Source organism: Rutilus rutilus (genome assembly GCF_951802725.1).
Source record: "Rutilus rutilus genome assembly, chromosome: 5".
In the NCBI taxonomy this organism is placed as follows: Eukaryota; Metazoa; Chordata; class Actinopteri; order Cypriniformes; family Leuciscidae; genus Rutilus; species Rutilus rutilus.
This window is the reverse complement of record NC_140213.1, coordinates 31,783,137-31,811,084: the sequence shown is the minus strand read 5'-3', so window position 1 is coordinate 31,811,084 and position 27,948 is coordinate 31,783,137. Positions and strand designations below refer to the sequence as shown.

The following is a 27,948-nucleotide window of genomic DNA, read 5'->3' as shown; positions in this document are numbered from 1 at the left end:
TTCAATGATAGTTCATTAAAAAAAAAATCTCAATGCTTTTGTTAATTGAAATGGAGCTGGAATAAAATATAAATATTAGATGAAAAACTTAAACTTAAAAAGTTTAAACAAACATTAGAAGTTGTGCCTTGCCAACCAATTTAAATAAAATATTTTTATTGTAAATATTTATTGTAAATTTCAAATATTTTTGTTGAAGTGCTAAAATGACTCAAATGAAATTAAAGCTAAATAGAAATAAAGAATTTAAAAGCACATAACGCAATTAATCAAATTTAAATAAAAAATTTAAATATAAAAATAAAAACAAATTTAATATATTAATAAATACTGTAATAGTATGTAAATAATATTAAATAATACTGGACAGTTGACACTTCATAAACTGACAAATATGTCTTATTTCTTCCAGTTAAAATGTCTAAAGTTCATTTAAATGTGCCAGTGAAAGTCACTTTAGAATTACAGTGGAGATTTTCAATGGCTCACTTATCGCTTCAGAAGACTTGGAATATAGTGCACAAATTAGTACTTTAATTGTGCTTTATATATATATATATATGTATAGTATATAGTATATGTTAGCAGCATGAGTTTTGGAACGACATGTGGGTGATTAAATAAAGACAGAATGTTCAATTTAGGGGATGTGTCCTTTTAACAGGTATAAACTCATCTCTGAGTGTGTGTTATTCAGACCAGGCTGCGTGTCCCGCTGGAGTACCTGCGTTGGCTCAGCAGGTGCCGTGGTGGTGGAGGGGTCGGGGGGCAAAACTGATGCGGGTGATGATAAGGAGGCGGCGGGGGAGGGAGGGGCGGCTGCTGCTGCTGCTTGCCCCCCTCCCGTGACCTGGTGGGCGTGGACACAGCCGATTGGATGAGGCGGTGGGCGGGGTTGTGGCTGAGGAACGCCTCCACGTGGCCACGCCCGGCGGCATCCATGACGATCACCTTGACGATCTGCTGGCACTGGATCAGGGTGTCTGGGGAGATGGTGAGGGTGGAGCCAGGGGCGGGGCTAGGCAGGACGGCCAGGTGTTGCTGAGCGCTGGGTGGGGCCAGAGGAGAGCTGAGTTGGTATGTTTGGAGCCTGTTGTGAATTGACACCTAGTTTAGAAACAGCCAGAAGCAGGAAGCGTTATCAGCCTGGCCTGCTGCACTCTCACGGCCCTCTGGTGCGGATCACACGACGAGGCCATGCCACAGAGCATGCAGGCGGCAGAACGTGAGACAACTACGTACATGCAGCGCAGTCGAAGTGGGTGAAAGCAGGATGACTTCCTACTTGAACTGCCGGGATTTGAATAATTAACTGGTATCTTATGCATTTCCTTTTATTACCGCGCTGCTAATCAGACTGTTATATTTTTATCCGTCTGTAAGAAGCATTAAAAGTGCCCCTGGAGGGCCTAGACGCTTGGCAGCGAGGGTCTTTATTGCATGCTGTATAATTTGCACCTTGTCTTGACAGACCTTGTGTGCGTGTGTGTATGTTATGTGCGAGGCATCTCGTGAAAGCAAACTCATGTAGCCTGTCGGTCCACACTAACCACTGCTCATTCCTTTTCGTTTCGGCTCGTTTTTGAATTTTAATGAGTTCCAGTGCGAGAGTTCCAGTTTAGGCTATGGGCCCTATCATACACACGGCACAATGCCAGGCTTGACACAAGTGTTTTTTGCTAGTTTCAGCCCGACGCACTTATCATTTTCTTGTCCTGCGCCATGTTGTTTAAATAGCAAATACGCCCATTTGTGCGCCCATCACATCGCATTGTTGGCGCGTTGATATTTTGAGGCAACTGAAATAGACTGAGCCATTGACCAACTGAAACCTGGTCTAAAGTCAATGGCGCAGTATTTTTTTGTTATTTAAAGGGCACATTAGTAATATGAGCCTATAGGCGGGTGCACAACGCAGAAAACACTCTACTTATTACACACACAGGGACGCGCAACAGCACACAAACTAGCCAAATATTAAAAATAAAAGGATTACAATGTAAAAGATTAATAATGTGTACATAAAGATATGGTGGAATCCGGCTTGTCCCGTAGATGGTCTGCTTGCGAGCTTTAACCTCGTGCACAAGCTGATCCGTTTCCTCTATGGGGAAGCATTCAGTTTTTCCGCTTGCAAATTCCGCCATGTAAATAGTGAATCCGCCATGGCACGAGCGCAACTGGCTTTTAAAGGGAATGGGAGATGAGACTCTGATTGGTTTTTGCATGTTACGCCCAAAACACACCCATTACTCATTAAGAGAATAGGGACAACCCTTTTAGACCATGCGCCGGGCGCGTTAAACTAGCAAAAGTGCACTTGCGCCATGTGCTTTAGACCATGCGCTTAGATCGTTAAAATAGGGCCCTGTATGTGTGAATGCGCTAATCAGTGTGTCTTATTTGAATACACTATCGACATAATTTCCACTTATGGACTGGCATAAAGATTTTTAAGTTTTTAAAGAATTTCACCCCACAACAACAGCAGCTGTAGTGAGAAGCCATAGATTAGAGATCACGACGAGGGGCAGTGGGGTGGTGTTTTCTGAGGGGCGGCAGTGCTGTTATTGCTCTGCACGAGTGGTGTGTGATTGCAGTGAAGACACCGAGGGCGGGCGTCTCCATTCTGACAGGGACAGAGTGAGCTCAGGGGTCAAAGGGCAGGGAGTGGGGGGGCCAGTGGGGAGGTTATCTCTGATTCTGCAAGGAGATAGTGATGTTAACTACAATACATGCTGTCACCACCTACAATGTCCCCAAAAAGTTTGGAAACACCCTAGGTTTAAAAATGGGACAATATCAGCATAAAAACCCTCAACATTTTTGGTGTAAATGCATAAGCGTATTATGCAATTATCATTGAAGACAATCATATTTTTCTTCTTGATTGCACATTTTTTTAGCTTCACTGATTGATTGACAGAGCAACAGATCAATCAGAACACAGTTTAAGATGCTTTAAAAACTGCTCTTGTACGGTATTTTTCTGTGCTCTGAATTCACTGATTTTTTAAAATACATTTCCGTAGTTATATATTTATATATAGATATATATATTTATATATTTCCATAGTCCCTTGCAACTTAATCATTGCAAAGTCATCACTAAAAATAATACAGAATTATGCTGATATTATCCAAAACCACACTTTGCCTAGGGGTCCAAAATTTTAGAGGACACTATAAATACATGCACACAGAATCGGAACATAATTTGCACTGCGCTCACACCACGATATACTGATACAAACCTCTACTGTGTTGCTTCCTGTTTTCTCATAAAAATCATCCCCTGCAAGCCATACAAATACACAAGACATGAAAAACAGTCTTATTGTTGTGTATGAGCGTGTGTGTGTGTGTGTGTGAGTGTGTGTAAGTGTGTGTACCTGAAGCAGAACTAGGTCCAGCGTGGATGTCTAGTTGTGTGCCATTCTTGTTAGTTTGATTTCTCACAACCTGTTGTCTTTCTAGTTCCCCTGAGAACCACATGCATAATTCACTTTAATGTTGGCCACAACCATAGCATTCAAACCTCAGAGGAATGTAGAGAATTCATTTTTATTCAAGCTAACCTTTAGAAAATGATAATGAATTAAAATGTTACAAATTATTTAATTATTTATAGTGCTAATAAACAACACTGTTCTATTACATACTGTACAGCATAGCCCACGCATACAGCCTATACACAATAATGTACTATAAATAATGATGCTATTTTAAAGTGTATTAACCTGAAAAAGCACAAACACACTTAATAATAAAGGTTCTTTATTGGCATCGATGGTTTCCATGAAGAACATTTATCATCCTTGGAACCTTTCCAATTGCACAATGTTCTTTATAGTTGAAAGTTTCTTCAGATTATTTAAATAGTCTTTGCACTAAAAAATGGTTCTTTTATGATTTTTTTTACCGAAAGGTTCTTTGGGGAACCCAAAATGGTTTGCTTGCATTGCTGCAAAACCTTCTTTTGAACTCTTTATTTTTAAGAGTGAATAGATCAAAACTTTTCTGAAGCAAATGTGAGTGATGTTTGCCTGTGCAAAACTCACCACTAAGATTGTTAAACATGTTGCTATGTGATTGCTAGGTGGTTTCTTACTGTTCCCCAGATTTGAGCTTTTCAGTGTAAATCTATGGGATGTATTTTAGACAAAACATGGACGTCCAGAAACACAGATTTTTTTATGTAGAATTTAACAAATGTGACTATCACTAAGCTAAAGCATGTGAACATGAGTGAATGAGCACAATGAGCAGTAACATGCAAAGACACTCACACTCAATCCGAATTTGTTCCATCTCTGCCACCTCTGCGATGCTCTCTCTCAGGTCCTCTACAAACTTGAGCAGCTCCTCTGAGCTCTGAGAACAGAAACTCACCACCTGCTTCTTCTCCGACGAGAACGGAGACAATATCGTGATTCCGTGAGGGTAATCTGTGATGGAGAAAACACGCTGTGTATCACACATCTGATACTCCAAGTATTGAGTAAGGTCCTGCTTTGAGGATTTGTGAATTTTCCTGTTTTTATCATTTAAAAAAAAACATGTATCCATCTGAATTAGGTTAAAAATGTACAAAATGGTACTTCAAAGTAAAATTTTGGTCATTCTTCAGAAGCAACTGAATTATACAAAAATTGTAATGTTTTTCAATATTTAGACATTTTAGATCTTTTTTGTCCATGGTAGTACTACCCCCTGTAATACTTTTATGGACAACTATAACTGTAACATACTTCTTACTGTATTTATAAATACAGTAAAATATTAACATATATAACATTTAACTGTTTTGTGTGTGCTTGTGTTCTTACACTCATTCTCAAACAGATGGAATTGCATTCCCAGTAAACCCATGGCCTTGCAGAACGTGTATGTCGCGGCGCTCTTCTTCTTAGGGCATAGTTTTAGGATCTAACATCATAAGAAAGATTTAGTTTATTTTCAGTTGTTTGTTTGTACGTGTGCGAATATGCTTTCATCTGCGTGTCTCTCACCACTATCAGGTCATTGAAGAGGAACACCTCTCTCTGATGCGAAGCCTGTTTCTGCGGTTTATTTACATCGGTGACCTCATAGAGTCGACTGCAGCACACCAGCCTACGGTGAGGAACCGACAGTATCTGAGGAAGAAAGAGAGAGAGATCAAATATCGGTTGAGTTCAATTCAGAAGGTACAGCTTCCGTCAGCACAGGAAATGAAAAGAGGGATTTCTGATGCAGCATGGGCTGATGAAAGAAATGAATATTTCATATGGAGGTACAGTGTTTTGCTGCGCTGTCATGTGGAATCTAAAATTACAGCACCAAACTAATGAGCAGTTTCAGTCTCAAGTTTCCTGTTTTTGTACCTGTTTTTATACACTGATTCACTCAGCTGTTGGCATACAGAGGTGGGGAAAAAAGAATGACCAGAAGCTGTAATGTGAATTTAACTGGCTGATGCTTTTAGCAAAGTTTATTTTTACTTCATCATGTTAATCAAACTTCAGACTTGCAAAAGTTTTTGGGGTCATATAAGTAAAAAATATGATCAAATTTAAGTTTCAGACTTGTATATGAAACCCATGTTGTTTACCTTCCTTATTTTTCAGCAAGTTCTTATGCAGAACCAGGTTCATTTACATAAGAAAAAAAAGATGAGCCTTATGAGTCCGTTAATAGCGCAAAACATACAAAGCGACCAGTGTAGTTTGATTACAGAACAAATCACTCTTTACTGAGCTGGTTCTTTTTAGTGAATAAAAAACATGCAGCACAACCAGTGTATTCCGCTTCACAAACAAATGTTTTTTATGAGCCGTTTCTTTTCAGTGAATTAAAAAACATACAGTATAGTACAACCCGTATATAGTCCTGAACAAATTACTCTTATGAGCTTTTTTTAGTGAATCAAACGCATATGTGACCCTGGACCACAAAACCAGTTTTAAATTTTCTTGAGATTTATACTTAATCTGAAAGCTGAATAAATAAGATTTCCACTGATGTATGGTTTTTTAGGATAGGACAATATTTGGCCGAGATGCAACCATTTGAAAATCTGGAATCTGAGGGTGCAAAAAAATCGAAACATTGAGAAAATCGCCTTTAAATTTGTCCATTTATGTTTGTCATTGTGCTGCATTCACTCACAAAAATAAATGTTTAATATATTTACGGTAGGAAATTTACACAATATCTTCATGGAACATGATCTTTACTTAATCTTCAACTTAATCAACAAATCTTCACATATATATATATATCATCGTTTAGCAATATTCTAAATTCTAAATATTTGTTCCTTAAAATGGTTAAGAAGGATCCCTGGACATAAACGGTGCTGGACAAGTTCAATACCTAGTGTGTTAGGGTTTGTTCAGATCACTTACACTACTACAGGGGTGTCCAATCCTGCTCCTGGAGGGCCACTGTCCTGCAGAGTTCAGCTCCAACCCCTATTAAACACACCTGATCCAACTAATCAAGGTCTTCAGGCATTCTAGAAACTTCCAGGCAGGTGTTTTGGGGCAAGCTGGAGATAAATCTCTGCAGGACGTCGGCCCTCCGCTGCGCTAGTATGAGTGATAGTAATGGCAATGTTTGGCTCAGCAAGACCCACTGTAAAGTTAAGAAGACAGTTTGGTCAGCTCTCTCACTGTCTCTAATCACCTTTTCAAATCTGTAACTGGTACAAACCGAACCAAAAGGTGATGCACTTTTCACTTTTACATGACCTTTTTGTTTAATTGGTAGAGAACTGACTCACCGTCTTCATTCCAAGAATGCTTTGCTCCACCCTGGTAACGTAGGTCACATGGTCCTCATTGGAGCGCAGCTCCCTCTGCTGAATCCGCTCGTAAATCCCGGCTAGCATCTCCCGCGGAATGTCTGCCCCATCGTCCACTCCTGAAGGGGAATTTATTTATTTATTTATTCTTTTTTTTTTTTTTTTTACATCATAATACAAAAGTACAAATATAGTTTAAAGGGATAGGCCTAGTTCACCCAAAAATGCCAATTTTGTCATAATTTACTTCTGATCAACACAAAAGAAGATATTTTGAAGAATGTTGGTAACCAAACAGTTGATGGATAAAAAATACTATGGCTACTGTCAACTGTCTGGTTACAAACATTCTTTAAAATATCTTCCTTTGTGTTCAACAGAAGAAAGAAACTCGTACAGGTTTGGAACAACATGAGGGCGGGTAAATGATGACAGACTTTTCATTTTTGGGTGAACTATCCCTTTAAAGCAGGAAAAACTGTATAGCCTGTGTAATAGAAATAAATCTTTTGTTAACAAGGAACACGGCATATAGAAAAGCAGAGGTGTCACTGTACTTTTAAGTGACTTATTGCTGTTTAAATTGAGGATTTATTTGGCTCTATGGAAAAGTCCTATTATAAACTAGAGCTTGATTAATAACAAGCTGATTTCGTTCCAGTCCCCATGTCTTTACATTCACTTTAAAGAAGAGCTCTCTTATACTGTATGTCTTTGCAGGAAGTAGGCAACAGATCAAAAATGATTTGATCAGAGACCAGGAATCTGTCCAAGACACACACACACACACACATACACACTGCCTACACTCCTTGGAGATAATCAAAGTGACTCTTTTGATATGAAAAAAAATGCAAATTTAAACATGGAGATGGAAAGCTGATTAAAATTGGTAAGATTCAAAATCAAATATTTAATCTCTGACCTCAAAACACCAACACACTCTGGTTTTAATTAAAGCACACATAAACACACCTCGTAGGTTGCGTATGAAGTCTTCCAGCAGCATCTTGCGCTCTGGTTTTATGTTGGGACTGTACATGTCTGTGTTCAGCAGCACGATGGCAAAGGCCAGGATGAAGATGGTGTCGGGGTTATGAAACTGTTGCACCACGTCAGGATTACACATACAATACCTCTGACTGAAAGAAGGAACAACAGATTACACAGGAATGCGCATTATAGTAAATGTACCGCACCCAGTAAAAGCTGTGGATAAAATTGCCATAGTTAATCTGAAAAATTGCATGTGTGTTTAGGAAATGACTCTTTACTGGTGTGTTGTGTGTGTGATTCTCACCTGAATGCTTCAATGAGTCTCTCGACTTTTTGAGCTTCTCCTTGCACTCGCACGTGAGCCTGAAACTTCCTCAGAGCTTCATCCAGCTCCAGCATAGAAAAATCCATTTCATCCACCACACAGCTGAGAAAGAGAGAGAGAGGCCACATAAACCTCATAAATGTGCTCTGTTTGAATTAAGAGCCCAATTTATGAAGCTCCAGCACTGTAAGAAATGAAAATGTGCCGTTATTACCTTCAGTGGTTGGTTCTTAAATTATAAGCCCCAATCCTGAATATGCAGTAATATGTATGCGCTGGTTAATGCCGTCTTATTCACTCTAATCGTAATGTTTCCCTTTCAAAACAAGATTATAATTTCATAGTTCGTTAATTAATATTATAGTTTAATAATATTTATTGACACAATATTTTTTATTTAGATTTTCTATTTATTGCCATTGACAATTCTGACCTTTTTTTGCATAATCTTGTCAATCCCTTGCATAATTGTATTTCTATATAGTATATTTGTACATAGTTTTGGTCTATTTTGTACATATGTTATTCATCTATTATGTTTATATTGTTAATATGTATTTATTTATTACTATCTTGTTGCTGTTCCAGTGCACTGGAAGCTTTTTATCACCATGACAAACATAAACATACTGTACTTGGCGATAAATCTCATTCTGATTCTGATTCTCTTTAATGATTTATATAGATGGGGGAATATAGATAGATATAGGGCTTATATAGATGTTTTACAGGATTTTGGACTAAATATTTGCCTCATCAGACAGATCGTCTGCAAAATTACTATGATACATAGAAAACTATAGTGCATAAAAGTTTATGAAGACATGACTCACTCTAACACATCTCTGTTGAACTGCCTTTTGCTGTTACCCAGGAACTCTCCAATCATCTGTCGGCTCAGACCCTTCCTCTGCAACAGGAAGTGAGCAACGCCAATGGCGGTATCCGGAATAAAGCCCCTGGATATCAAGAACTGGATGCCTTTGTCTGGATTTCTGCAGGAAGATCAAGAAAGATGTAGATGAGTACTAACAAATGATTTTTCTTTTTCTAAAGAAGCTAGAGCTAACACTTTATAATAACTATCATTTAGACAATTAGCTAACATTATATTATATAATGCTATGATATAATATACCTTCATGTACATTTAATATACATTTTTTATATTTATTTATACTTAAATGTACTCTAGCTGTTTACCCAAGTTTCCACAAAAAATATTACAAACAAAAATTGTTTTCAACATTGATGATAATAAGAAATGTTTCTTGAGCATCAAATCTACATATTAGAATAATTTCTGAAGGATCATGTGACACTGAAGACTGGAGTAATGATGCTGAAAATTGCGTCACAGTAATAAATTACATTTTGAAAATATTATTCATAGTTAATTTAAATTGTAATAGTATTTCATAATACGGTTTTTACTGTTTTTTTGAGCCAATAAATGGTGAGCATAAGAGACTTCTTTCAAAAACATATAAGCAGTCTTATTAATTCCAAACTTTTGACCAGTAGTGTACATGAATTCTTAACCCTTATGCCTCATTATATATTTTACGACGTTGAGTGCATTAAGGGACAAAAATGTCCACTCTAAACACTGCCATAAAACTATTATATATTATTATTTTTTTCCACTTTCACTGAGTTAAATATTTTAACCAACATCAGTCCTGAAAATAACTACCAAATATTTATTTAATTTTCAGAATTTTAACCCCTTAAATGCCATTTGTTTACATGATGCCACTGTTTTTATCGATGGAAAAAACATTAAAAAAATTTAAAACAATTGTGCACTACATGCTAGGTGGATTTCTTGGGAGGGATTTATCACAGCCTGGTATATGTCCATGATTAGCAGCAACATTGATTTTTACTTTTTTTTGTTATGTCAGATTAAAAAAAAAAAAAAATCACACTTAGCGTGTTAAGGACCAAAAATGGTCACATATTAAACACTGCCTAAAATGTTATATATTATTATTATTTTCCACTTTTACTGAGTTAAATCTTTTAACCAGCATCAGTCCTCATCATAACTACCAAATATTTACTTAATTTCAGGATTTTAACCCTTTAAATTCCAGTTTTGGTGACGATACCATCAATTTGTATAAGAGGAAAAACACAAAAATGTAATTATTTTCCATATACTAAATGCAAAGTGAAAACCTTGGCTTTGGATTATCACAGTCTTGAATATGTCAAAGATTAGCAGCAACATTATTTTTTGTGCATTTTTATTTTTTGTGCTATGTCAGATTTGTAAAAAAAAAAAAAAAATCACACATAGCGCGTTAAGGACAAATTTGATCCTGTTTAAACCCATTAAAATATCAATTTTTGAACCCACTGTCATAATAGCATAAAATCATAATTTCTATTCAAATACCCTCTCATTACCAAGCCTTGGGGTAAAATATTTACTTTTTACTGTTTTCCACCAGTTGGTACCATTTTTCATATAATTGACATGCTGCAAACATTTTCCTGATTTCTACTAGGTGACTATAACCTGTGCCTGTCTCTTTACACATCAAAATTTGCTCTAGAAAGAAAGCAAAACTACAAGATCACCATGAACATGAATTTTATTTTTTTTCTAAATTCTATAAACATATCAAAAACTTCAAATGGGGTCATTGTTCAGCCAAATCAAACCGAAAGAAAACAATGCAGTGAGAAGCGCTTTCTCTTGCTAAATGCACACATACACATACGCCTACACACACATCCTACACCACAGACACACACACACAGAGGGAGAGGGAGAGGGAGAGAGAGAGAGAGAGAGAGAGAGAGAGAGAGTATAGACAGAAAGGGTCAAATATGACCTTCAGGATATTATGATTATTATATAATATAATATAATATAATATGAGTATTATATTACTGCCACCTTACCGTGGTGGAGGGGTTTGAGTACCCGAATGACCCTAGGAGCTATGTTGTCTGGGGCTATATGCCCCTGGTAGGGTCTCCCAAGGCAAACAGGTCCTAGGTGACGGGTCAGACTAAGAGCGGTTCAAAAACCCTTTATGATGCCAAAAAATTCGAGGGCCGTGACGTCACCCGGCATGGCACAGCCGGGGCCCCACCCTGTAGCCAGGCCCGGGGTTGGGGCTCGTATGCGAGCGCCTGGTGGTCGGGCCTCCCCCCATGGGGTCCGGCCGGGCTCAGCCCGAAGGAGCGACATGGGGCCGCCCTCCCGCGGACCCACCACCTGCAGGAGGGACCGTAAGGGGCCGGTGCTTAGTAGATCGGGCGGCAGTCGAAGGCGGGGGCCTCGACAACCCTATCCCTGGACACGGAAACTAGCTGTAGGGACATGGAACGTCACCTCTCTGGCGGGGAAGGAGCCTGAGATTGTGCGTGAGGTTCAGAAATTCCGACTAGAGATAGTCAGGATCACCTCCACGCACGGCTTGGGCTCTGGAACCACACTCCTTGAGAAAGGATGGACTCTTCACCACTCTGGAGCCAGGCGGCGGGCTGGTGTGGGTTTGCTTATAGCCCCCCAGCTCAGCCGCTATGTGTTGGAGTTTACCTCGGTGAACGAGAGGGTCACTTCCCTGCGCCTTCAGGTCGGGGATAGGTCTCTCACTGTCGTGTGCACCTACGGGCCAAACGGCAGTGTAGAGTACCCGGCCTTCTTGGGGACTCTGGGAGGGGTGCTGGAAAGTGCTCCGACTGGGGACTCCGTCGTTCTACTGGGGGACTTCAACGCCCACGTGGGCAGCGACAGTGACACCTGGAGGGGCGTGATTGGGAGGAACGGCTCCCCTGATCTGAACCCGAGTGGTGTTCTGTTATTGGACTTCTGTGCTAGTTACAGCTTGTCCATAACGAACACCATGTTCAAGCATAAGGGTGTCCATCAGTGCACATGGCACCAGGACACCCTAGGCCGGAGGTCGATGATCGACTTTGTGGTCGTTTCATCTGACCTCCGGCCGTATGTCTTGGACACTCGGGTGAAGAGAGGGGCGGAGCTGTCAACTGATCACCACCTGGTGGTGAGTTGGATCCGATGGCGGGGGAGGAAGCTGGACAGACTCGGCAGACCCAAACGTACTGTGAGGGTCTGTTGGGAACGTTTGGCCGAATCAGAGAGATCTTCAACTTCCACCTCCGGCAGAGCTTCGACCGGATCCCGAGGGAGTCTGGAGATATTGAATCTGAGTAGACCATGTTCTCCACCTTCACTGTCAACGCGACCATTCGGAGCTGTGGCCGTAAGGTCTCCGGTGCCTGTCGAGGCGGCAATCCCCGAACCCGGTGGTGGACACCGGAAGTAAGGGATGCCGTAAAGCTGAAGGAGGAGTCCTATCGGGCCTGGTTGGCTTGTGGGATTCCTGAGGCAGCTGACGGGTACCGACAGGCCAAGCGGACTGCAGCCCGGGTGGTTGTGGAGGCAAAAAAATCGGGCTTGGGAGGAGTTCGGTGAGGCCATGGAGAAGGACTACCGGTCATGATTCATGTATTAATGACGGCCCCGGCTTTAAACGACGTTTTAAAGGGTTTCAATGGGCCATTTTTGGTCATTATGACAACATTAAATATGTTCCTTTTTGATCTACACAGTGTGTGTTATACATATTATGCAACATGGGATCAATTTAAAATTTATCCAAAAAGTCACAATTTTGGCAAATTGCATACCATTTGCATTAAAACAGCCAAAATGGTCAAAGAAATTTAACTGAAAATTAACCTGAAGAGGTTTTTGTGCTTGTGCGCAGGTTCGCATATATAAATGTGATAGGAGAGATATTCATAGCTAAAAACATACAGCATATTTTAGATTAGCCTACTCTTTCCATGTCCATATGTGCATCACAACGTCTGTATTAGCAGCCCTTAGCCAAAAACAGCTGGACTGAGTATCTTAGGCCGGTGTCACACTGGATGCGTGGCGTCATTTACCCCTCATTTACACCGCACACGTCTGCGGCGCATTACGGCTGCGACACGGCTACCGGAGCTGATCGCGCCCATTCTAGTCAATGCTTGTGTTTACACCGGCCGCGACGCGGCGCGTTTCAGAAGCTTCCCAGAAGCGGCTCTCCGCGCCGCTTGCGTCCAAGTCGCACCGGGAATACAAATAAAGTAAAAAAAAAACGTTGTCAAATTCAAAATAAACACCCTGTGCAAACTCCCAAACGTTACACACCAATATCCTTGGTAGAAACCATAGACTGTATGGTAGAAACTCAAAAATCAAGAAAAACCACGTCGGACAGGCAAATCACGTGGTCTCGCGCATCCAGTCGCTCCGCTTCTGAAATGCTCCTGGTGTGAGTTGGCACCGCGTGGAGGACGGAATAAAACCTTGTCGCAGACGTAATGGGCCGCAGAGGTGTGCAGTGTATAAGCGTCTCAGCTGCGTGGCGTGTCCGTTTTTATTTCGGCTCCCATGTTAACAGGTTAGAGCTTGCACACTGCCTGTGTGACACGCGCGTCTCAAGCCTTGTTTATACTTTCGCCTGGCTCCGCAGCGCGAGTCTCCGCAGACTGGGCGCGCACCTCCCCAAACGGACGAGGCGTTTATACTTGACGCGCTCGCCGTTGTACTATTCTGTGAAACGATAGGGGGCGACTCGAGTAACTGTCCTCTAAACCATCAGGAATCAGCAGTGAGAAGAAGAAGCTATACACACGTGACAATGTTTATTTTAGTACACCGCCACCAATACCACACAACAAAAAGAATCGTGTAAAACCCAGTAAACCCTGAGATTATTACTAGTGACAATAAAACAAAATATATGGATGATATGAGAATGTGTATACAAGATAACTAAATTAACGATCTCTGACATATTTTCTAATTTCACTGAACATTTCATTAAGTTTCGTGAACATTTTTATTAAACATGGACCTTTATGTTCATTAAAAATACTTTTTATGCTACTGTATGCTCATTTTTTAAATGTAAGCAACTCATTTAGACGTGCAAACTGGGTGCCGGTGTGGTGAGAAGTTCGAGCTCGGCCAGATTCGGCTCGAAGTCGTTCATCTTCGGATGCGGCGCCGCGCGCGTTGTTACAAAAAATGTCGCGCACACCGCCAGCCGAAATTGGGTCTTGCGAACCCAACGCGCACGACCGCCCACACACCTTCGCGCTCGTGCGGACGCGTCGAGTATAAAGCCTAAATGAGTTGCTTACATTTAAAAAATGAGCATACATACAACCGGCGTAGCGTCATAGAACGTCTCTGAAAAGGTTCACGCCCACTTTTAGGGGAAAACAATCTGGCGAGCGCCATACACAGAAACGGATTGAGGACGTGTACTAACCCTTACAAACATGTAATTTGTATTTAAACATTTTTTTTCACACAGTAGGCTACCCCTATTATGTATTTGTATTTAATTATTTTTTTCCACACAGTATTTTGTATTTTTTATTTTATTTTAAATACATTTCCATGTATTTATGCCCATCTCTGCCTGCCATCATCATCAATATCTTGCTGTTATGGAAATATCATGAATTACGGATGATGCTATCGAAAGCTAAATCAGGCTAGTTGTATAGCTGGACAGAAAAGTGCACTCAGTAGCTACTCTAAATATAAAGACACAATATTATACATTTAAAGATGTTTACTTCTTAAAACCGTAGTAAAATCATTCACTGGCTACCTGGTGACTCGATGAGGTACGAGTACATGTCGCAGAATGTCCGGGTAAACCACTGGGTGGGGTTGTTAGACCAATTTGACGCTGGTAGAATGAAACGGGATATGTTTTTAAGTTGCCCAAATTAAGTTTATAAATGTATCGTTCACGCTCTATGGAAGGCAGGGTGGACATATAATTACTCGACATATTTCATCTAAGTGATTTCTGAAGTTATACACGTCTGCCGGCTGTGTACGGACGTTGTTTTGTGCCGCTATTTTGTATTGAAGTCTATGGGAAGTCTGGCTTGTTTTCCCCTAAAAAGGGGCGGTTACGAAATTGACAGTTAAGTTCCCGGATGTGCCGGTTGTATGTATACAATAGCATAAAAAGTATTTTTAATGAACATAAAGGTCCATGTTTAATAAAAATGTTCACGAAACTTAATGAAATGTTTAGTGAAATTAGAAAATATGAAGGAGATCGTTGATTTAGTTATGTTTTTTACACATTCTAGTATACATATATTTTGTTTTATTGTCACGAGTAATAATCTCAGGGTTTACTGGGTTTTACACGATTCTTTTTGTGGTGTGGTATTGGTACTAAAATAAACATTGTCATGTGTGTATAGCTTTCTTCTTCTCACTGCTGATTCCTGGTGGTTTAGAGGACAATTACTCGAGTCGCCCCCTATCGTTTCAAAGAATAGTACAACGGCGAGCGCGTCAAGTATAAACGCCTCGTCCGTTTCGGGAGGTGCGCGCGCAGTCTGCGGAGACTCGCGCTGCGGAGCCAGGCGAAAGTATAAACAAGGCTTAAACCAGCGGAAAACGCGTGCATGCTAGAAATAGAACCGACGCCTATTTTTCACGCGACACGCAAGCGTCTTGGAAGCGTTTCCATGCAAAATTGAATAGGAAAATATGTTTATATGTCATTTTGACACGAATACATATTAATACATGTCATTTTGATGTTTGAAAGTGTCTAGGGTTTGACATAAATACAATATAAATGCAATTTAAAAAAATATTATCGATTTTCAAATACTGCACAGAATACAGAACGAAATATTATATAGCCTATATTGCCGTCAACACTGCCGACGTTGTCTTTGCTGCTATATATTTATGTTTAACATGAATTATAGGCCTTCCACAACTCTCTCCCAATTTGTCAAATATATCACCAGTGAGGCTTATCATATGTCACCTAGCAGCAGTCAGACACGCTTCTGGTGTGCAAAGCCATGGAAAACGCCACGCAGTTGAAACGCAACAGAAACGCCACGCTCACGCCACGCAGCCAGTGTGTCACCAGCCTTATATTTATGTATGTACACTACTAATCAAAAGTTTGGGTCAATAAGAAATTGCTTTCATTCAGCAAGGATGCATTAAATTGATCAAAAGTGACAGTAAAGACTTTTATAAAGACATTTCAAGTAAAGCGAGTAGTGAAGGCAAGGAGTGTGAAATGAAAAACTTAGGAGTGGAGCAGGACATTACTTCATTATAAGTTGATTTAAGGAAAAAAACAAGCCATATGGCCTTTTTGAATGGACACCAGTGAAAGCTGTTTTATTTGCGCTATTGCATTGAGATGTTCATTTATAATAATACTGATATTTCCTTCTCAGTCTCTCTTTGTATTTGTCTGTTTCTTGCTTTCTTTAGCATCAGACTCCGAGATGACATCACTGTAACGTGCATTATTTCCACCACTCTGAACATCTTCTCAGGTCACATCTGACCTTATACTGGCAAACGCACATGCAAACACACACACACACACACACACACACACACACACACACACACACACACACACACACACACACACACACACACACACACACACACACACACACACACACACGTGGTTCACCCCAAACGTGCTACATTGCCCTTACTCGTGAGTGAATAGCTGAAAAAAAATACAATTCCTGCATACATCTTGACAGAAACCTTGTAAAAACAACATTGTCCCTTGGTCACACAGCCTGAGTAAAACCGTGAGTGTAGATCACCTGGTTACCATGGCAACCGTGGCAGTACTCACGTCAAGCATGTCAAAGTGAATTTGATCTGAGATTTCAATTGAGTGCTGATGCACTCTGAATCCTCTGAGGATTGGCTTTATTCTCTCTCTCTCTCTCTCTCTCTCTCTCTCTCTCTCTCTGTATGTGTGTGTGTGTTTGTCTGAAAGAGCTACACACACAAAATGGAGCAGAGAAAGAGCTTCACAATCACCCCTGAGGGAGTGTAATATAGTCTTCTTGAGTATGTGTGTATGTATACATGTGCAAGTGTGTGTGTATTTGTCAGTGTATCAGCAGGCATAATGAAAATGCACTCAACACTTTAGTCATGGGCAAACTAACCCGGCAAACAAAAGCTCTTTTGTGAAATCATATTTTTATTTACAGCAAATGTACCCGCCAATAAATTCTATTGTTTTTCTATTAGATTTAGTGGGTCTTACCGTCTGGCTAAAGGGCACATCACTATGACTGAGTATTTGAAACAAATCTATCAAATGTTTGTTTGTTTGCAAGGCTTATAAACCTTTACACTGTTAACCTTTTTTTTCTTCAAAACTTTCAAATAAGACTTTGAAAAGCCAAAATTGAAAATTTACAATGAAAAACTTAGCTTTTCTAGTTAAATATTATAGTTATATGAATTTAAATAAATTACTAAAATAACGTAGAATTTTTGTAGGTTTTACTGTCTTTGTGGGGACATCTGAGCCTTACAAACAGCAAAACCAGTAACACACACTAAAAAAGCCACTTTAAATGGAAAGATGTATCTTTAACCTTTGTACTCACACATTGAAGAGGTTGAGTCCAATACGGTAAAGGCGTTTGCGTGCGATATCCGTCGACAGCGTTCCGCAGGGTGTGTCCTGGCAGTGTGGGCGGGGCAGAGACAGAATCATCGTCTCGCACGCTGATGTCGAGGTGCTGCTGCTACTGACGGGCTCTGAGCTGTTTTCCGCCGTCTCGGGTGCAATCTGATTGGTCTGTTTCCTCTCCAGGCCCGCCCCTGCTGTCGGTGCTGCATCCGATCCGGTTGGCTGTTGGTTCTCTTTCTCTTCCTCGCTGGGTGGCGGAGGTGGAAACTCAGGCATCTCCGTGGCTGACGATGTTGACTGGCCTGCGATCTTTCCCCCCGTTTGGGCTTCAGAGCCGGCCTCCTTGGATATGCCGTTACCAAGGGAAACTGACTCCAGCATGGAGGAGGAGGAGAGGCGAAAGTTGTGGTTATCAATTTGAACAGTCACATCCCTGAAAGCCATCATGAGTTTACTGGCGCTGCGTGGTATGTTCTCCCCACAGCTGCCCGGTGGGGCCTCCTGTAGGGTATTGGGGTCCATCAGGAGCCCCTCGGGATGGGATCCAGAGGGAGGGGCCGCAGAGGACTTCTCTCCTTCCCCGTCTCGAATAGAACTCCAGCCGCTCAAAGCCTCGTCAATAGACCGTGCTAATGTCTGAACCTGCCAGGGAGAATGGAATGGAATAGAATAGAATAGAATAGAATAGAATGGAATTAGAATAGAATAGAATAGAATAGAATAGAATAGAATAGAATAGAATGGAATGGAATGGAATAGAACAAATTTGAATAAAATAGAACAGAATACAACATTTGAATTTAATGAAGTAGAACTGAAAATAATAGAACCTAATACAACATAATAGAAAAACATTTGAATTGAAGACAACGAAATACAATAGAATAGAATGGAACGCAATACAATAGAACAGAATACAACAAAACAAAAGGACAGAGGACAAAGAACAAATGCAATAGAATCAAACAATAAAATAGTATGAATAGAACAGAATAGTGTGTGTACTTGAACTACAGTAAATAGGCTGAACTGATTGCACAGAATTCATGCTGTATCATCATGTGTGTTAATAGTGTAACTGTACCTGTTCGGTGAATGTGTCCTCCAGGTGTGTGAGTGTGGTTGTTGTGGCCACCGGCAGTGACGTGGAGTGTGTGAGCGGGATGCCCATGAGTGAACATCCTTCCATCAGCGCCCGTTCAGCAGAGAAACTTTCCCTCTGCACCCGGACCCTGCGCACTGACATACGCCGCGGGATCCCACTCTCCAGAACTGAGTTACGGATCTTCTGGAAGTTCTTGCTGAGCTGGTACTGGCGAAACGCCATCTGAATCTTACAGGCCGCACGCCGGGAAATCAAAGGACCACCGTACTTTTGCTCCAGTTCCTCTATCTACAGACAGATAGATAGATAGATAAACAGATGATAGATCGACAGATATATAGATAGACAGACTGACATAGATAGATAGATAGATAGATAGATAGATAGATAGATAGACAGACAAACAGACAGACAGACAGATAGATAGACAAACAGACAGACAGATAGACAGACAGATAGATAGATGGATAGATAGATAGATAGATAGACAAACAGATAGATAGACAGACAGACAGACAGACAGACAGACAGATAGATAGATAGATAGATAGATAGATATACAAACAGACAGACCGACCGATAGATAGACAGACAGATAGATAGATAGATAGATAGACAGACAGATAGATAGATAGATAGATAAATAGATAGATAGATAGATAGATAGATAGATAGATAGATAGATAGATAGATAGATAGATAGATAGATAGATAGATAGATAGATAGACAGATAGACAGACAGACAGATCTCTAACTTAATATCTCTAACAGTCAGTTTCACATGCACAGATGCCTGTCTGTTGGGGCTTACCTGTTTTTGTTTGAGATCAGGAGAGAGCTCATATTCTGGAGGATGTGAGCAGGGCGGCACGTCAGGCTGACCGTCTTTTTTCTCATCTTTCTGCTCCTCTCCTGCAGCAGGAATCGAGCTGAGGATTCGAATGACACAAGTGAGAAGTGGCTGACCCAGATTTGCTGTCTTTTAATCTAGACAGATCAGAACCCAATGCGCATTCAGGACTAATTAACTCTGCTTAATTACTACATGCAGGGTTTCACGGGTTTCAAATTCAATGCAGTCTTCGTGGGAAACGAGGTAATCAAGTGAAGGTTTTAGATCATCTTTTAATTATCAGAAACTGTACATTGAATGCAATAGCAAAATTTGAATTGCAATAAAATAAAATTCAGGTTTGTATTTTAAACTATTCAGTGCATACATTTTATTTGATTTAAATTGTATATTTAAAACATTATATCACAAAGTGTATAAAACACTGCTTCTGCAACAAAACTAAAATTGAACAATGCATGGGTTTCATATAAATCCCCAAAACCAAAGACTGAATCAAACCAAATCTCAAAGGTTAACAGCACTGTCTACTCTATCTTACGTAAGCCCATACATGACAAAGTCATTTTCCTCTCATGTTGAGCTCATGAAAATCATCTCTGAGTGGAAAGCGGATGTTTAAATCATGAGAGATGTCACAAAGTATGTTTCTTCTGCTTAACAACACAGCTCAACCCCATTTCCATTTTCTCTGGGTTCTCTCTCTCAGTGTAGACACGGGTTTACAACACACACACAAAGCACACTAGACCGCATTCGCTGTCAGCACATTAGCTGCTACCCTGGAGTAAAGGCCACTTAAGCTCTGTAAGCACTCATACACGAGGGGCAGAGAGCAGGGTTTCCATCTTTCATGCACCAAGTGCTGTTTGCCTCTGAGGAACGAGAACAAATGCAGCAGAACCTTAAACGAGAGTGAGAACAGACTCCAATCCACATGGTCGGTACAGATCATTAAGTTTCTACACGATTGATCTGAGGACCCAATCTGAAATGTGATATCACTCCTTATGTGAGAGAACGTGCGAAGTGATGCAAGTAGCAAAGAGTTTGATGTCATTTCCTGTGATATGACTCAAATAAATATGCTTTCTCTTTCAAGCTGTCTAAAAAACAGATGACTACAAGTTTCAACATCAAGCAGAAACCCAGGCTGTCGATTCCTGCAAATAAGAGGTGAGAAGCTAATGCATGCTTATGTTTTCCCTTTTCTTTCCATTTTCTCAGCAACCCTCTTTAGTAATCATTTGGGGAAAATTAAAGCTACTCTCTCCGGTTCATCAATCTGCAAACTTCATTACTGGTGCTTGCTCAGGCTTAGAGTTAGTGATTTAAACAAACTTCTAACTCTAAGCATTAAACTTTAGTTTACCACTGAACCTGGACCATTGTGCTACGGGGCAAAAATGATATCACCAAGCCGCGTCCCAAAAACTACATAGAAACATGCTTAAAAAAAAGTGTGGCAAAGTGCCAACAAGTTTTGAACACCCAAGCATGTTTCCTCAACACTGTAATTCATGTAATTTCTTGTAAAAATGCTAATGTAAAAACCATGCTTAACTATAGGCTATGATACCTTATTATATAATAATGAATAATGTCCTTTGAGAAAAGTTTCAACCCTGAAACACAAAACAATGCAACAGGCCTATGTAATTCAAAATACTGGTAAAACCGAAAAAACAATACGAAAAATTGCTTCATATTAACACTGGGACGCACATTTGGCATGTTTTTACGACTTTTCTTTCTTAGAGTGCTGTGAAAAATTGTAAATGGTTTAACATGACATTATATATACAGTGTGTGTGTATTGTACTGTAAAATACTGTCAAATGTGTGTTTTTTTAGAAGTAAAAAATATGTAATACCATCATTTACAGTGGAAAACAGAAAGGAGATACAAACAGTAATATTTCCTAAAAGTCCCTACGTGACATAACATATAATTATATTTTTTTGTGTTTTGTTAATGTGTTTAATGCATTATTTTGGTGTCGTGTGTTACCCTGATGGTGTTTTGTTTTCCTATATATGAATATTGGCCACGTTTTATGGACAGGCTACTTATAAAGAACTCTGATTCATTATGTGGCTTTCTAATAAACCTCCTGTATTATTGCGGTAATTATCAGTACATTTGAAAGGTAAAAGCATTTGAAGTACATTGATATATTAACATCATATCGCTTAATGAAATATACAATTAAAATAAATAAATTATACAGGCATCCCATAATACTGCCTTCACAACATTTTTTTACGGTGAATTTATGGCTACCACGTCAGTCAGGTTTTTTTCTGTAAAGTTAAAAGTACATTTTTACACTTTAATACAAGAAACAAAATGCACTTTGATTATGTGTTTATCTTGGTTTATTGGAACAAAATGTAAATATATTTTCTACAGAAATAAAGCTGCTCTTTTATGTTCAAACATTGAAAAAAAAGAATTACAGTTTTCTGTAATTTCTGCCTTATCAGTTTGCTAAAAAAAAAAAAAAAAAAAAACGGTGATAATTTCTACAAATTTGGACACAAAAGTATAGGTTTTCTATGAAGGTAAAAGAGTAGCAAAACTCGAGAGCACGTAGATGTGAATTTGAGAACTTATACAATAAATATTTGTACTTGTACGTGAACATTTACACCCATAGCTCCAATGTGAAAACCTGTCAAATAAAAATCTGAAGTTGAATGCTGAAATTTGCACTCCTGTATTCTGAATTTGAAGCTGCAGACAAGTAGTCACAAATGTGTAAAATGCCATTCACAGAAATACAATGACAGACACAAACTTGTAATATATATTTGCATTTAATCTTACATTCACATTCGCAGTACAAACTCAATTAGGCAATTGCAACTTCTCAAATCTGTCACTGCAATTTCAAATTTCACCCCTTGACTTTTGATACTCTTTTCGCGATATATTAGGTGCTAAATTTGTGCACTTGAAACTCAGTGGCGTTGAGGGAGAAAGAGGGGCGGGAGCGGGGATGTTCAAAGGAGCCGTTTTATTGGTTGGCGCCTAGCCAATGAAATGGGACTTCTATTGTACGCGATGATGTCACGAAACCCACGTGCACTGAAACGCTAACAACGCCATACTAATAATGCATACAGAAAAGCCGATGAGCACAGAATATGACGAAAGAAAGCAAATGTGTGTTCAGTGCAAATAAACCTTCTGCCTGTGTTTTATTAAAATGTATAACGAATTGTGTTATTATTATTATTATTATTATATTTAACTGTTGGTCCATTAAGCCTCATTAAGCGTTTTCTATGGGAGGAAAATGCTTAACGTACGATTAAACGCGTTGCGTTCATATTCTGTGCTCAAATGCCTTTCTGTATGCTTTATTTGTATGGTGTTTCCTGAGTTTGGTCTTTTAATACCACTGTCTTAATTAAACGCATTGCGTTCATATTCTGTGCTCATCTGCTTTTCTGTAGTATGCATTGGTGTTTACTGAGTTTGATAATATAATTTATTTCTTTTAATATCAGTCTAATGCGTTAAGCCATTAGCGTTTCAGAGCGTCCCAGAGGACGCGGGTTTCGTGACATCATCGCGTACAATAGAAGTCCCATTTAATTGGCTAGGCGCCAACCAATAAAACTGCTCCTTCGAACAACCCTGCCTCTGCCCCTCTTTCTCTCTCGCCGCCACTGAGTTAAAGTGCACAAGTTAGTTTTGAAAAGAGTAGCAAAAGTCAAGGCGTGAAATATGATATTGCAGTGACAGATTTGAGAAGTTGCAAGTGCCTATTGAGGTTGCAAATATATATTACAAGTTTGTCTGTCATTGTATTTCTGTGAATGGCATTTTACACATTTGTGACTACTTGTCTGCAGCTTCAAATTCAGAATACAGGTTTGTGACTATTGTCTGCGAGTGAAAATTTTAACATTCAACTTCAGATTTTATTTTATTTTACAGGTTTTCACATTGGAGCTATGGGTGTCAATTTTCACGCACAAGTACAAATATTTATTGTACAAGTTCTCAAATTCACATCTACGTGCTCTCGAGTTTTGCTACTCTTTTACCTTCATATTTTCTGTTGTTGATTATGTTCACAGTTATTATGTACTGTTTTATTAAGAATAGCTATTAAAACTTGGTTTTGTTGGCAGCATAAAATATGCAGTCAACAAAGCTCAGATGGTTTGAAGTTCCCAAAATAGTGCAGAGCTGCCACATTCACACATGCACATCTCACACACACACACACACAGCCTCTCTCTCCACCTGAATGACGGTGCTTATCCATGCCGAGAGTTTTCCAGTCTATCAGACAAAGGACGGACCAGGGTTAAGCTACACCTGCAGCATACACTAACTCTCTTTCTCGCACACACACACACACACACACGTACATTCCGTTGGCTTGAATCCCATTACCCAGAATGCCTCAGGCCAATAGATCAGGGACCGCAAACAGAAAACCACTACCATTTAAAAGATGGAATACTTAACCAATGCAGACAGCTATGGTAAACAAGTATATTCACGCTCTCCTTACTTCTTACTGTTGCTCATATTGCACATTTTGCTTGATATGTAGAAAGTGTAACTCTTCTGATTGGCTTGTTACAGATGGTGTAATCCTCACCTGGAGCAGGTTTTGGAATCTCCCTCTGGGGCCTCTGGTGCTGGACAGCAGAACTGGTGCAAGACGGTCTGACTCCTGAAAATGTTCAAATCCACATTATGGCAATTAATACTATTATTTACATGTCATTTCATTTGTCTTCCTCAAGCACTCATATTAGCTTAGTGTGATGGTACTGAACTAGTTTTGCTTCAGAATACAGATTATTGGGCCTTAAAGGAGTAGTTCACTTTAAAATGAAAATTACCCCATGATTTACTCAACCCTCAAGCCATCCTAGGTGTAGATGACTTTCTTCTTTCAGACGAATACAATCAGAGTTATATTAATAATAAACACCCTGACGCTTCCGAGCTTTATAATGGCAGTGGATTGCAACCATCAGTTTGAAGCTCAAAAAAAGTGCATTCATCCATCATAAAATAACTCCACACGGCTTCGGGGGGATAGCTATATAATAACTATAGCTTCTGGCCAAATGACTTGTGACGTCGTAAGTAGCGCAGTGCGTCATGGCGTACCGTAAATACCAGCAGTACGTTGCATTACTTCTGCATAAGTTGCGCTTTACACTTGAGTCGAGTCCGTATGTTTGTTTGGCCAGAAGCTAGTTATTTTACTTTATAAAGTTTTAAATATGAATATATTTCATACACAAACTCATTTCTTAACCCTTTATTAACCCCCCCGGAGCCGTGTGGAGTTCTTTTATGATGGATGAATGCACTTTTATTGAGCTTCAAACTGATGGTTGCAATCCACTGCCATTATAAAGCTCGGAAGCGTCAGGGTGTTTATTAATATAACTCTGATTGTATTCGTCTGAAAGAAGAAAGTCATCTACACCTAGGATGGCTTGAGGGTCGAGTAAATCATGGGGTAATTTTCATTTTAAAGTGAACTACTCCTTTAAGTAAATTTATGCATTTGGTAAACTCCTTTGACCTAAGCAACTTACATTGCATTCAAAGTATACATGTTATCAGTTCATGCATTCCCTGGGAATCAAACCCATGACCTTGGCATTGTTAGCGCTATACTCTTCTACTTGAGCTACAGGAAATAGCAAGTGAGCCTGTATTTAATGTAGTCTGAGTCATATTTCCTTTTACCTTACAAATGGTTATTTGCTCTTCCAGGTGGCTACAACTCTACAGTTGAGAACCACTAGCCTTCTTGATGCTAAACAACATACTTAAATGAATTTCGAAATGAAATGTTCACAAAGCAAGGGTATATAAATGGCTGCTCACAATTCTTTCCGAATCCCCAACTCCTTCCCGTTTTCTGTTTCTGTGAGTCTTGTTTGAGCCCTCCATTGTTGACAGCACATCAAATATGTTTACTTCTCACTCGAGCAAAACATGAGAATGTGAAGTGCTATTAATATAATCACATTTGCATATCACTTCCTTACACTCCTGCTATTGTGGTTATTATGTAATATTCATTATTAATGCAATATTCTGTTGTGCATGTAACATTCCCAGCTGCTTTCTTGTTTTTTTTTGTTTTTTTTTAAAGTGCACCGCTACATTTTTGTTCCACGGAAGAAAGAAAACGACATGAGGGAGAGTAAATGATGGCATAATGTTGTCAATGGCAAACAGTCCATCTTCACTCGCTAATAAAGATGCAACAGTCTCAAATTATACCTGTCATAACCAGACACGCTGATGATAGCGATGTGAGATTAACTTTAATGAGCTGCGTGCTTGAGCATAATTCGGCCTTAAAAACTCATTAGCAATGAGAGTCTCACACTTCCCAGTACAACTAATTGTATTCTGTCATAAACACACAGCAAGGTAACATACTCTCAGACTCAAGACTAAAGTGTTTTTTTACCCTAAAGGAAACGATAATGCTACAATTAAACAAATCAGAGCAGAATGTATCATTCCAGTTTTGCTCGAGGGGTTAACACACACAGAGGGAATACTCTACAAATGCAGCGTAAGATGTGCACTGAAGCAAATGAGCACACACACACACACACACACTCAGTCTCTCAATCTTTCTCTCTTTTACTGTGGATTAGTTTCCAGCTGGCGGATCAAATTCACATACACTATGGGAATGTCACTTAAAGCCTCACTTTATGCATAAATCTGTGTGCGCGCGCATGTAGATCCCTGGCAATAAAGTGTTTTTAAGTGCTTTTTAAAATGCATTCTTGCAGCAAAATAATCAGGTGCATTAAAAACCTCTTTCTTGAGACCTTTTGCCCTGGAAATAGTGAATGTACCGTGCTAATGCTGACCTATAATCGTTTTTCTTCCATTTTAGAGTGTGTGGTTATTTCAAGACTGGACATAGCAGTGCAAACACACACACACACACACACATACATACAGACTCTCTCGCATACATATAAGAACTGATGATTACACACCCACATGATCTTAAAAACAGAACGCTGAAAGGTTTTATAAATGCAAATCATCATTCGTTTTATGAGCACTGAATTATTGATGTGCAATTGCATATTCACTGTGGCCTGCATAGTGAAATTCCTCTGTTATGTAATCCTGTTGGCGCATCTAATCTGCCTCAACATCTCATCGATCTCGTGTTTTCCTAAAGAAAGAGTGATTTGAGAAACTGTGGTGCGAGAACTCACTCAGATGTCCGTGGGAGTCCCACAGCTCGGCACAAGGTGGCAGGTGTCTGTGGGACCAGGGACCTACAGCAGGGGTTCTGAGTGTCATCATCATCATCATCATCTTCATCAGCAGAGTCCGGACTGGCATTGCTGGGTCCAGCAGGCACAAGCTGCATGTCCAGAGGGGAATGATGCTGTTCCTGCTGCTGCTGAGTTTGAACCGGGGGTGTCCCGGCTCTGCTGGTTCGGGGCAGGCTGGAGGTGCGGGGGGGCGGAGGCGGGTGATAGCGGGGAGGGTGCCGGTGATGGCTGCTGCTGGAGTCCCGGAGCTGCCGGTTCTCACCCGCTAGATCCTCCAGCCGGCGCTCGAGTATGTCTATCCGGTATCGCTGGGTTTGGATCAGACTCTGTTGATTCTGCACGATGGCGGTGAGCTCCTTCAGATAGAGCACCGCCTGCAGAGGGTTCTCCAGGAGGCTTGACATCCCGCGCGACGCTCCTCTTGAAAAAGCCGAGCAATAATGTGATCCAAGCAGGGCGTCTCGGTGTCAGTAGGCTCCCCCTGATGTACGGGTTGATATTGAAATGGCTGAACTGAGAGAGTGAGAGAGAAAGAGACAGAAAGAGCGCGAGACTCCCTCCTCCGCCTCCACATCCGTGTCCAGAGCGCGCATGAAGGGATGCGCGGAGTGTTGCTGATGCGAGGATGTCCAAACACAGGATTGAAGGGGGCGTGGCCGGATTCGCGAGTGACGTAAGGGGCACGCAATGAGGCGCAATAACAGAGTTTGTTTGGTTTATTGAGTCTCATAGCTAAATAATTAGAAATCGACATCTGCTTTGTTTATTCATTTCGTTTTTGTTTATTTCCACACTTGATTCGGATTTGTTGTTAATAAAGAATCATCATTATTGACTGCATCGACATGGCTCCTTGGTTTGCATCTTCAGTAAAAATTAACATCCCATGTTGGCTACTCATGAAAATGTATATTTAAAATACCTATGCCTAGAGTCTTATTTTTATTGCTACAAATTTAGATTTCTGTTGCTTAGTTACCAAATGAATGTTCTTTTTCTCCAGCAGAGTACATTAACATGATTGTTGCTCACTAAATAATACTAAAGCGTCAATGCAAATAATAATA

At 40.0% G+C, this 27,948-nt stretch overlaps 1 protein-coding gene across 2 annotated transcripts; it reads right to left on the bottom strand.

Moving 5' to 3' along the window:
* Positions 1-367: 367 nt before the first annotated feature.
* iqsec3b (IQ motif and Sec7 domain ArfGEF 3b) lies at positions 368-27,563 on the bottom strand. Of its 2 annotated transcripts, none has more exons than XM_084408550.1 (15): positions 26,819-27,563; positions 24,196-24,270; positions 19,529-19,646; positions 18,696-19,004; positions 17,586-18,253; positions 8,942-9,103; positions 8,088-8,210; positions 7,763-7,929; positions 6,767-6,906; positions 5,013-5,138; positions 4,830-4,929; positions 4,290-4,448; positions 3,393-3,482; positions 3,255-3,295; positions 368-1,107 (listed from the first exon to the last, which is right to left on the bottom strand). In XM_084408550.1, exons 1-15 carry the CDS (start codon positions 27,283-27,285, stop codon positions 694-696), a joined length of 3,159 nt encoding a protein of 1,052 aa, XP_084264676.1. In that variant the 5' UTR covers positions 27,286-27,563; the 3' UTR covers positions 368-693. The 2 variants fall into 2 exon arrangements, with proteins under 2 accessions (XP_084264676.1, XP_084264677.1); XM_084408551.1 differs by having other exon boundaries at positions 887-1,090.
* Positions 27,564-27,948: the final 385 nt, after the last annotated feature.

Bases quoted from the DNA above. Each gene is read 5' to 3' on its own strand.
- iqsec3b (XM_084408550.1), bottom strand. From the start codon at position 27,285: ATGTCAAGCCTCCTGGAGAACCCTCTGCAGGCGGTGCTCTATCTGAAG. The intron at 24,271-26,818 runs GTGAGTTCTCGC...GAACATTTTCAG, and splicing joins GGACTCCCACGGACATCTGA to GAGTCAGACCGTCTTGCACC. The intron at 4,930-5,012 runs GTGAGAGACACG...TTATGATGTTAG, and splicing joins TCTTCAATGACCTGATAGTG to ATCCTAAAACTATGCCCTAA.